At 40.6% G+C, this 12500-nt stretch overlaps 1 protein-coding gene across 1 annotated transcript in view; it reads right to left on the reverse strand.

The window, feature by feature from the left end:
- Positions 1-12500, reverse strand: part of LOC138017510 (DBH-like monooxygenase protein 1) — a 33791-nt gene that overhangs the window by 1873 nt on the left and 19418 nt on the right. The window contains exons 8-12 of the mRNA XM_068864576.1: positions 8275-8347; positions 7253-7338; positions 5533-5571; positions 5233-5292; positions 2222-2346 (exon numbers count right to left, since the gene is read on the reverse strand). Of these exons, the coding sequence (XP_068720677.1) occupies positions 2222-2346; positions 5233-5292; positions 5533-5571; positions 7253-7338; positions 8275-8347 (383 nt within the window). The remainder of the gene's footprint in view (positions 1-2221; positions 2347-5232; positions 5293-5532; positions 5572-7252; positions 7339-8274; positions 8348-12500) is intronic.

The raw sequence follows: 12500 nt of genomic DNA on the forward strand, positions 1-12500 counted from the left end.
AACGGCTTACGTGAAATGACCACCTTCGAGGTTTTTTAAGACAACGGGAAAATAAAAAAGTTATCTCTTTATTTGCTCCGATGGTGTTCCTACATCCAGTCGTAGGCCTTATTTCGCTAGTTAACATTTACAGCAAATCTTTATTTCTCAGCGACGTTTACGCCGTCGTTGTTTTCTTCGTTACTTGATGTAATAAAGTCACGTGACGTCCCAAAACCACGCACTGGGACACACCACCTACCAGCGAACAATTAACAATAGACCATATTCGTATTCTCCGTATTGGACTGTAACTAGCTTGCAATGGAGGCTAATGCGGGGGAATCTTTTCAAATGCAAATACTTTCTAATATATTCCCCCGCATTAGCCTCCATTGCAAGCTAGTTCCAGTCCAATACCGAGAATACGAATATGGTCTACTATTGGGCGAGGTTGAGCAAAATATCGTGATTTGTCAGTGGCAAGCAGATCAATTATTTGCCAAAGCCGAAGGCTGAGGCAAATAATTGATCTGCGAGGATTTTTTGTCATTCGATGATTGAGTTTGTTTTTGACAATTCTCAACAATTAAATCACTTTCTGAAAGCTCAGGAAAGCGAACTGCCATTTTCACACAAGAGCGTGGTTTCAATTACGCATGAGCAGAATATTATTTGCCCCAGCAAAACACCGCAAATTGGCTCTCGGCCAATACAGTATTTTTCAATCCATGGCGTGCCTTTTTTTCTTGGGTACCATTTATACATTACTTTTGCTATGTTGATACCGTGCTCAAATGCGCTTTACAACGAAGAACTGGGAGGGAAATATTTAAAACAAAAAACACAATGCGGTTAAAAATCCCATCTGACAGGAAGCATCCAGTTGGTTGTTGAATTCTCGAGCATTCGAACCTGTTGCAACCGTATACAAACCTTGGACCACACTGTCTCATATTTAGAGGAGAAATTCTTTAATGATAATGATAATGATAATGATGGGCTCAAATGTATTTTAAAGATAAAAAAACTGTGTTATTTAGAATTATAATAATGTTTCGATTTAACGCACGCTCTGAATGGTTAAAACCACCTGCTTTATGAGAGTACAACTGCACGGCTGACGCCACTGGTGGGATTTGGAAAATAAAGTTTTCCGAAAATTTTCGCCGAGTACGTGATGAAATTTAAAAAAATTCTCTGTTACAAAACAAATAAAGAAGCCTCGCCTGTGATCTGTTCTGGGGATCTTCTTCCTATAATTCCACTGTGGTTCATTCATACAGCACAACGAACGCAGTAGCAGTTTGTTTACCAGCCACACTCGTTAAGCAGCTTGTTTTCCAATTGTCATCATTGTGTTAACAACAACGTTAAGGCCATCCCCTTTTTTTTCTCCGTTTAGCGTCGTCCGACCGACCCAAATTTTTGGCATTTTCAAAAAAAAAAAAAGGTAAAGACGTTTTTAAACCATTTTAATGTCGCATAGGAGTTTCGGTAGTTGATCCTTTTTCACTCTTTTTCCCACGCTGTCTTAATTTTGCCACAACATCCACCAACTTTTCCGCCATATTGATTTTGGGTTTTCCTTGATCCACAGCTATGATGCTGGGGTACCAGGCCTCCAATTCCGAGACTGCTTATGATTTTTTTTAAAGCCGACCGACCGACCCAATATCAGGAAACACATTCGACGCTAAACGAAAAAAAAAAAGGGATGGCTTAACACAATGAGCGAAAAATTCGAACCTGCATTTGATGGTTTCTTAACTTTGACTGCTTGACATTTTGACAGCTTTGGTCGTGTTTAACCATGCAATAAAATATTTTGACCCATTGATTGGTCTGTTTTAGTGTGCTTTGCGAGAGTACAGATGCATGACTGACGCCACTCGTAGGATTTGGAAAATAAAGTTCTCCGGAAATTTCAGCCGAATGTGTGAGGAAATTATGAAGGAATCCTTATTATAAAACAAGTTGTAAAGCACTTGAGAAGAGGATAGAGCACTTAAGAAGAAGAGACGGTCTCGTGTTTCCCCTACACTTCTTTCTTGCTCTATCTACTCAGTCCTGCGTACTTTAAAACAGAACAGATCACAGGTGAGGCTTGTTTATTTGTTAATTTGAATACCCTGCGAAAGTGGCAGAATTTAAAACACCGGCGAGAATGTGCTTTTGGGGCAAAGGTCGCACGTGCACAGTACTACCGACAGATAAGCAGGGAAGATTTCGAAATAATTACTTGACGTATTGTTCGTTCCATTTTTGCCTCGCCGGCTGCTCACTTGACAGGCATGAAGAAGTGTTTACTTTGGGATAATAAAACAAAAATGAGAGGCACATCTCGTCTCTTGTACCAAGACCTCCCTAAAGCAAAGGAATGAATGAATGAATGGATAAATAAATAAATAAATGGACGACTGAAAGAAAAAAATCAATTGAGGGAGAGAGTGGGTAAAGGAATGAGTAGAGAAACATTTAACTTAAACATCATTTAAAAGAATCTCCGGTTTGTAAGTTTTCGGATTCAACGCCGCCTCAACTGCCAGTGAACGGTGTATAATGCTAACGGCAAGATCAGCAAGTCCTAAGCTATTTGTAATACTACTACCGTAAAATTCCGGTTATAAGCCCTGGGCTTATACAATTTCGCAACGGGTTTTGCGTGGGCTTTTAAACGGAGGGGCTTATTTACGCTTCTTATGTATAGTTAGTAGATTTTGTGAGAGGTTTTTCTTTTTTTTTTTTTTAATTTTGTTTTTTAAAGCGAGACCATTTCCGTACAAAGACGTTTGAGCCGTTGTTGTGGAATGCAATCTGCTTTTCAATTTCAATCGAGTTCATAAGTACCTGTATATACACCTGCAGCGTAGGAATCTTGTTCCCAAGCCTGCAGGTGTATGTGTAGTGTCTAGCTATTTTAATGTAGTGTCTAACTTTTTTTATATTATTGAGTGGGAATTTCTGGTTTCCTAAGTTTTGATAAAATCTTGAACCGATTGGTCAGTTTCGTGAAAATGATACCCTATTCTACACCGAAAGGCTATGATTTATATACTCTATCCTAGAGTAAACTTTTGAAAAACAAAACCCTTCACAGCGGCACATACCTATATAGTCTATATATGGCAGTACCTCCCCCGGGTGATCACGTTACGATTTCAGCTGATAATATGAAAGGAGTCGCTATGCATTATGGGATACTATTCAGTCCTCTTCTGCAACGTGAACGTAACCGGAATGCAACAAACCGGAAGCTCAGAGTTCATCTTCGCAGTCATTGTTAGAAATTTTAATGTCTAGTTCACGGCGGCGAGGCTTCCTGCACTGAATTCTCTCATTTATTATTGTTCCGCAATCTTTCCTAATTTTGTGTTTGAAGTAGTACAGAGTTCTACAAGAGTACTTCATATTAAGAAAACAAGGAAAACTGGAGACTGGAGAGGGGCTAATATCTGGGGAGGGGGGCTTATAACCGGATGAATTTTTTTGTTTCCAAAGAGATGGGCCTATGACCAGGGGGGCTTGGGCGGGGGGGCTTTTAACCGAAATTTTACGGTATTCCCTTAACTGGTCAACGCACATGCAAAATAGGGAAGCCACGATAAAGTCAAACGATAGACACTTAATTGCTTTGTTTTTTCTTGTGCCGTCCTGATTTGAGAAGACCAATCATTTGTTAACGTGATTACACACTCAGTAGAACTGACACTGAGGCTAATTTCCCTTTCGTAAACAAGCGATGTCAATTTTGACGGTCGATGCCATTCTTAGTAACCAAGCCTTTTTATTCGGTTAGCTTTCAATAACTTGTTAGAGTTAGCTTCATTTAAATACTTTGAAATTGCCATTTGGAAGCCGTCGTTTCGGTAGTGCAGAGGCTTAGTGCATTTGCTCTTAAGCCATTGAACCGAGCTCGACATCGTGCGATCAACTTGTTCTACTTTTTTTCTTAATTCTAATCGTGCATACGGTGAGAACTACTGAAATTTAACTTGACCAATCAGAATTCAGCGAGCGGGAAAAACTGTGCTATCTGACGTCACTTCAATTGTTCGCAATTAAAGGGTCAGAAAACCATTTAACACGTTTTGTGGCAACTTTTTTGTCAACAAACTTTGGCCCCAAAACTGGGTTGCCGGCGAGCGGCTTTTCGAACGTCAGCTGTTGTGCTTAGGCTGCTATTTGTGCTTTTTCTAACTATTTTAAGACGAATTCAGTATGATATTTTCGAATCTAGTGTAAGAAGACGTCAAAACTGTATTGATAATGTATTTATTTGTTTTAACTTCGCGAAAAAAGACTTTGGTGGCGTCCTTTCGACAGGGCACATCGACAACAAGGTCGTTTGCGCACAAAAATGCACCGTTTCCGATGAAAGGCAAAATGATCATTAGGGGCCCGTTTCTCGAAAGTCCCGAAACTTTACGGGCCATTTTCTGGTGTCACAATTTCTTCTGTATCTCAAGAACGGAGAGGATGTAAGTCGTCAAACTTTACGGACATGTTTCTTTTAGTTGGCTTGAAAACATGTTAAAAGATCGGCTTTCCAAAAGAAGCGGTTAGCAGTTTCACAAAGGGGCTTTTCGGGACTTTCGAGAAACGGGCCCCAGGATAGTACAGTTTTGACTGCCGCGCGCACTGCGGGCGCTGGTTCCATAGACAAGGAAGTGACATACGCTGCTAATCTAGTCCTAGATTAAGTATTTTTCCTCATTTGAAAAGACGAACTTAACAGTGAAAATTGTTCTAAGTCTCGTCCAAATGGCATCGATTGTTTACGAAAGGGAAAATTCTACGCTGAGGACCCTACAAGTTTTATATTTTTCCACGGTTCCGAGAGCTATAACTTAGTATGAGACACAAAAACTACGAAGAAACCACGCTGGATATTAAACTTTGAAGAGCGCAAGTTTAGTCAGATACCCGTTACTCCATTTCTCAGAGACCCGACTTAACCGGGTCAGGGATTGTGGAAGCAGAGAGAAATTAACCCAGCCCCGAATTTAGTGTGTACTGTGACAAACTAAACAACTCACTGAAAACGCGTAGCTGTAAATATTTAATGGCAGATCTCCTTACCGTCTTCTTGTTAACTTTAGCGGAAAGCAAAACCTGACTCTACGCCAGTAGAGAGGAGTTTGTTACTCTTGGTTAAGAGTGATGAATGAAATAGCAGCTTCGTTGAAGCAGATTGTTGTGTGACTGCCTTTGATTATTTCTTGACGGCATAAATTGACTCGCCATACTTACCCGTGTGAAATCATTTCTATCCGTCGAGTCATAGACGCACACATTTATTAAGGCGTCTCCCTGTGAACAAATTATGAAACTTTTTTTAGACATATTATTTGGCTTTCGATTAAAAAGATCTTTAAGAGAAAAGTTAGCAACAGGTTTTAACTCAGGGACTTTCAAGCCAAGTTCGATATTTCCTTTAATCCAACTGAAGTCTTCTTTAGCTAGCAATTCAGATTGAGGTAGGAATGGTCAGGGAAAATTGTGTTCAGGGAGGGAGGAGAAGGAGAATAACGTTTCAAAAGTAATTCTTACTGGAGCAATGTGAACTTCCTTCGGCAAAGTTTGAACTTCCTGCGAATAGATGAAAGAGATTTAGTACTAGACGTCAAGGTTGGAAAGAACTGGATTACTGTTGTCGGCATTTACAGACCTCCACCTATTCCGTTATCAACATGGACGAACAAGCTGCTGGCGCTCTTTGAGGCAACACTTACGTTAACAAATACTGTATTGGCTCCTGGCCCCGGACAAACCACCTAAAGAGGATAATTATTAGAAGACGTCTTATAGACGCCCTCTAGTATTAATACGGCCAGTGTCCGAAAATCATGCAGCCACGACATGATTTGTGATTGCTGGGCCACTAGCTAATATAAATACCTCCTCTGTCAATCTATGGGGCAAGTCACTCCCCTATTTAAAAAAGATGAATTGATTAAGGCAAACTACAGGTCGGTTACAGTGTTGCCAGTACTCAAAAATGTTTACGAGAAGATTTTGGCTGCAGAGCTGAATGAATTCTATGTTTCTATGGTATCCGATTTTATTAGCTCGTATCGAAAGTTCCACAGGTGTGGAACGTCTTTACTGAGAATAAAGTAATGACTACTGAAAGTGCATTGCATAATGAGATATCTCTGAAAATTTGAACCTGATCTATACACCAGATAATCTCTGAGCAATGGATGCTTTGAAAATTCGAAATTTTACAAATAATGTATGGATCACTAGCACTTTAAATTTGCCGCACAAGAATTTATCAGTTTTTGATGGCTAATAACTCCCTCGTTATCAAAGGCAAAAGGCTTTAACCGAATTGGAGATTTAACTAAGGATCTGTTTACGTGGAGGTAGGTGACCCTGGATAGGTGGGGTAACCAATTTCTCTTTTTTTCACGATCGTGTTCACATGAGAGGTGGGGTACCTCAACGAGGCGGGTTGCCCGGTTAGCCTGGCCGGGTAACCCGCTTAGGGTGGGGTAAGTTTTCCCCGTCAGTGTGAATGCGAAAGGTGGGGGTACTCCGCCTGACTGGGGTGATGTTCATCCGGGTATTTATCTTTAGTTTGAATATTCCGCCGAAGCATTTGGAAACCTCACTCCAGCGCCCCCAGGCTATAAAGATTACATGTGAAGGCTAGTTTTTTTTTCTACGGGGGAGGTGGGGGTACCTCCCCTACCCGGAGTCGCCCACCTCCATGTGAACAGGCCCTAAGTTTAACTATTCCTTTTACCTTTTGAAGTCAATTTGTAATTAACACGAAGCCTCGTATGTTTAATAATGGAACAAAATGTAAACAATGGCGTCAGCAAAGATTCCTTTAGTTTAAGTGCGATGAGCGTAAAAACTTGCGTGCCGCACTAAAGTCAGCAAAACCAATATCCCACGTTTTGATCGATATATCAATACCCAGACTTCACTGACAACAAGGCTTAAATATCATCTTTCCTTTCTATAAAAGTTTTCATTATAAAGGCGCCCGCAAACGAGGAAACATTGTTGCCGAAACATTGTTTCCCGAAATGTTTCCCTGGAACGCAAACGAGGAAACATTTTTGCTTTCGCAACAAATATTTCTTGGGGCCGTAATCGGGGAAACATTTGCTTCCGCAACAATGTTTCCGCATTTGCGGGCGCCTTAAAACAAATGTAGGGAGACAAAGCCGGCTGTGGAATTGATGGAGTCGTTACGAGAGCTATTTCGTAAACCAAACTGGATTGACTTATATGGTCCCTTTGAGACGTGAATTACCTGGAAGTTAAAATCATAATGATAGTCTTTAGTTATCTCGGGAAGCTCTACTTCATTTCTGATGTGGCGGAGAAAGATCTTGCGGCCTAAAAACACACAACATTATTCTTCGTATCACAAAAATCGCCACACGTTTTGGTTCATATTAATATAGTTGAGCTGTTCGCTCGGGCGCTTGTCCCACGATCGCTGATCTCGACGCCGGTATTGACCACTGTAGTTCCACTGCGGCTTCATCAAGCCATAGTACACGACGTTTTTGAGACGCGGACGGCAACCGGAAGTAAACATTTTGCATGCTATGCCAGGACAATAGTGTCTCCACGATGTTACTAATCATCTCTGATGGAGAAAATATACTTAGCAATATAAATGTGGTTGTGTGAAGACAAGTTTGAAAGGGAATAAAGCTCACTTCGGGTTGCCATCTGCGTCTCAAAAACGTTAGAGTTTTGAAGCAAGCAACCGTGGACAATCTTCCTGTCGGTGTACGTTGGATCAGTGGCTTGATCTGATCGGCGTAATTACAAGTTGAGAAACTAAATATTTTAAGCCATAGCCGATACAACGTAGATTTGATTTTAGTGCTGTTGCATGCTTTGTTGTCGACTTGAATGTCTAGCAGTACATGCAGTAGGTTGGTGGCAACTGCAATCTCGACCCCAGAGCTCTTCTTTTTTGCGCATGACTGAGGGACGTGCCCAGTCATAAGATCCGATGCTTTGGTGACGAGAATGGTGGCAACTGGTGCTTTCCTATCCTCGCTTGGGGTCAAACATCGTCCCAGAACGTATCTGTTGTGCCCTGAAGTCCTATCATGTACTGGCACAGAAAAGGGAATCACCCCGTGTCAGAAGACAATAGAGACATCCGCCCACTTTTGTCCCGTCGCGTACCTTTTCGTCGTTGCCACGGCAATTTCCTTATAATTGGCATTTCGGAGCCATGTCAAAGAAAGCCCCAACAAGCGTAAGTCGGGGAACGCTCTCTCTACTACTAGTTCAAGTAAATTTATTATTTACCCGTCAGATGCGTGTGTGGCAGAGAAGCGAATACATTGATTCCTCCCTCTGGTAGCTTGGATCCTTTGAAGCCCTTAAGACAGAATAAGAGGTTTGCAGCCAACATCCGCAGACACAGATAATTATGTTGCATGTACAAATGTTGATTGACGAAAAAGGGACCTAATAACAGATCTAAAGATATTTCGTCGACGATCGACTGTCGCTGTTGGGACTTGCGCTATTTAGCTTTCTTTGGTAATGGTGCAACGAGACTATTTTGTGTCTTTTGCCGGAAGCTCTACCCAATTAGATACTAGAACTCATTGTGAAACTACAGGTCGTTTTTATCTAGGTCCTGAATGGACAATGTGTCCAACTGGTCTTTGGGTTCTGAATGTCATGTGTCTCAGATTAGCTGTTACAGAGGTCGTAGCTTCGAATCCTGCCTAGCACTGACTTTAGGACTATGATGTTTTAGCTGTCCTTTCGCCCGTTGCCAAGCAACTTGTATGCTATCCTTCTTACGGGTGCATTACACCTTTCAATCTCAGTATTCATGCATTTGTAGAATTGAGATGCAAGACCTAGATAAAACCCCCTAGTTCCCCAGTGAGCTCTAGTAGCTCAATGGACAAAGCATCCGAATGAATGAAAAGCGTTCCATGATTCCGTAGGGATTGAGACTGCAAACTTGAAAAATAAATTTCTATTCGATATTTTTGCGGCTTTTTGTGTTATCTCTGTGGTGTGGTGATTGGGCACAAATTGCCATGTTATGGGACGCGTGGTTAGAAAGATTTAAGTAGCGTGCCATGAATGAGTTGTCAGCAATCGGATCCTTGCCTTATACGCAAAGGGTTCTGGGATCGCCAAAGGGGCAAAATGTGCGAAAATGTGAGAAAATGTAAGGCGAAAACTTAATCAATGTCCAAAACACGATTTTGGACAGAGATCAACGCTTTTTTTCGACACAGTTTTATCAGAAATCGATTTCGTGCCAATGCTGATACATGGCAAGTGTAAGTTTTTGTTTGAATAACTGTGAAATATGAAACAAAATTGGCTGATTAACTTCCTTGCTTGCGTAGTTTATTGTGAAACGGTCTCAAAAAATTTCAAAATTAGGAATCAATCTGGGGAAATAACTCAATGAAGCCTTTTCAGTTGTATTTACGTGTGTATAGGGTGGCTTTTGGCCTATTTCTAAACTCAGCAATTCAAATAATATTGGAAATATGCCTAGACTCAGGGGCACCCAACGAGAATATAGTTCAAAACCACTTAAAAATAGCATTATTAAACGTATTTTAGTATTTAAACAGTAGATATAGGCAGATTTTTATCCCCTAATAATTTTTCATCTGTTCGGATTTCCTAGCTGAAAGTCTAGTGATCCGAAAATAATAGGGATTAAGACTTAGCTTTTTGAAAATTTCAGCCAGAAAAAAACGCTCCCGAAAATTCTAGGTAACCTTTTTAGGGTAACAATCCGTTAAAAATGGGCAATTATACCATTTTCCAGATGTTCGAAAATCATAGGATAGGCAGGCAAGCAAGAAATTTTACAACAAATGTTCCGAAAATTCTAGATCTCAAATCGTCTTCCGAACAGATATTTTCCGAAAATTGACGATGGGTGCCCCTGTAGACTAGTGGCGATCATTGTGCTCGAAGGTACTGGCCAGAAAAGTAAAAGACTCTTTCTCTTGTTGGAATATTAAGATTTTACTCGCCCAGGAATAATAATGCTGTTTTGCCGTGGGCTAGAGCTATTAATCTTGACCAATTCAAGGTTTCGATGAGTACAAAGGTCTGTTCAAATAATTTTGCACGAGGTTACAGAACCTCCGAATGTCATAAACCAACTTTATACATAGGAGAGTACGATTGAGAGAGTACTGAAAGATCAGATCTACAGAGAACTAGTACATGAAGATGACGCTTTTGTATTGGTCGAAGTCATAGTGGAGCTTGTCAAGTTTGCTTAGATCCAGTGACTTAAATACTTGTAGTTGGTAGTTTGACAGAAAAAAAAAGTTTTGTTTAACAGCTGAGGCCTATGAATTCCCAATGTCATCTATTTCTATCGAAACAGAGACTGCTTTATTCTATGGAAGAGGAGCATTAAAACAGCCAGCTAGAGGCGGGAGATTGAAATGGTTTGCTTGAGCAGAATCGTCGTAATACATTAAAGTGATTGGACCCTGACAGAGTTTGAAGAAAATAGCTAAATTAGCGGCTCAAAAACCGTTGGATTTTTCTCATTCAAACTAAAACTTAACCTATGGATTTCCTCATGTTTCTCATCGCTCATTTCATCCCTCCAAGGAGGAATAGCTCCGTAAAAACAATTTCCATCTCCGCGGACAACCACTTCTCTCCTTTGAGGAGGTAAATTTCCAGAAGCCTTTACAGGGTTCGTGCTGGATTTTGTCTATAAAAGTCCAGGAGTATTCAAGGAGTTTTCAAGAGCCAGAAATTGAGTTTTCAAGGAGTCTTTATAAGAATATTTCTATGCCATACATAGTGTTTCAGTGTTTTCTTTGCTGAAAAAGCCTACCTTGATATTCCTTACCACATCCTGCAAGTTAAATGCACGCATGGACATTTTAATTTTAGGATTTCAGTAATGTTTCCCTAATAGTCAATTTTGGGCTCAGATTTTTGAAATGTCTCTTTTAACTTAGCATGATGCAATCTCAACAATTTTCACTCAAGCAAAACTCCAACGAGTTTTCAAGCAGTTTTCCGCAAAATCCTTTTTTTTCAAGGGCTTTTCAAGCACCCTTGAAGTCCAAATTAAATACCAGGGCTTTTCAAGGACTTCACGGAGTTGCACGAACCCTGCTTTATTCCGGTTTACGCAAGACGTAACTAATAAGAAAACAGCCCATGCACACCTAAATACAACTGAAAGGTTTCATTGTGTTATTTCCTCCAGATTTATACCTAATTTTGTAATATTTCGAGACCATGACGAGATGTCAATTTCACAAAATTAACCTTACGGATCCTTACGCGAGCAAGGTTAATCCAAGTAAATTTTATCACATATTTCACGGTTATTGAAACAAAAACATACACTTGCCACGTATCAACATTGCCCAAATCGATTTCTGATAAAACAGTGTCGAAAAAAGCTTTGATCTGTCTCCAAAATCGTTTTTTGGACGTCGAAATAGGTTTCCGCCATATATTTTCTTACAGCGACTTGAAATGTTAGCCCCCTGGCGATACCAGAGCCCTTTGCGAATAAAGAGGGATCCGATCGCTTGCAACTCATTCATTGGTTTCCGACTGTTTTCCTTGGATTTGTTGCAAAAGTCGGAGTGTCCCTACAAAGGCGCCTGCATCAGAGAAATTGAGAAAATGGGATACCAAGCATTTTTCACCTGTTGTGGATGAGAAAATGAATGTAGTAGACAAGTGCATGCATGTGGGAATCTTTAGGTTTGTAGTGGAAGCTAGTAGATAGTTGTATTTTATTTTAAAGCTGAGGGAAGAGAATTGACTGAAGTAATAGATTTCTTGTGCATGATAAAGGTAGCGCCGATGCAATCGTCGATGCAACGTCTATAGACTAGTTTTAGTCCACTTTACTGAGAGTAGTTTGTTTCACTTCGATTTAAACTTCGAAAAGGCTGGCATAGCAGGGTCCCCTCAATTCTCTCAGAGTATAATGTACCAAAACCTGGACTCAGTTGTTCAAAATCCACCGAATAAATCACTATCCAATTTACAGCGCAAATTGGTTTCCACTGGAGAGTGATTTATCCGGCTGATATAGTGCTATCCATCTTTTGAACAACTGGAGCCGTTGACTGCATCGGCGCTCGCACTGCCTCATCAAGCAGAGAGAGCCGAACTTAACCTATTCATTACATGAATCACGGCGATCTTGTTTACAACTCGAGCTCTGTCTGTTGTTTAAATTTCAAATTTTAGGCACTCGCCGGTTTTGTGAATACTTTACTTTAGGTCGAAACTCAACCTGTACAGGAACCCATGACCCGGAGCCTACAACTCTACTGTGTTCGTGTAACGGCGTTTTCACAGACCGATTTATTTTTAGATTGAATTTCCCGCGAATGAGACTCCCACAGGAGCCCGATGACCAATTACAAGAAATTAAGCTGACGTCATTGGGTCACCGAACCGGAACTGCCTTTGTTTTTTGACCTAATTCGCGGGAAGGGCTAGTCTTAAAATAAACCTACTTGTGAAAACGCCGTTTCACAGACGCT

Source organism: Montipora capricornis, chromosome 9, assembly GCF_036669925.1.
Source record: "Montipora capricornis isolate CH-2021 chromosome 9, ASM3666992v2, whole genome shotgun sequence".
Taxonomy (NCBI): Eukaryota; Metazoa; Cnidaria; class Anthozoa; order Scleractinia; family Acroporidae; genus Montipora; species Montipora capricornis.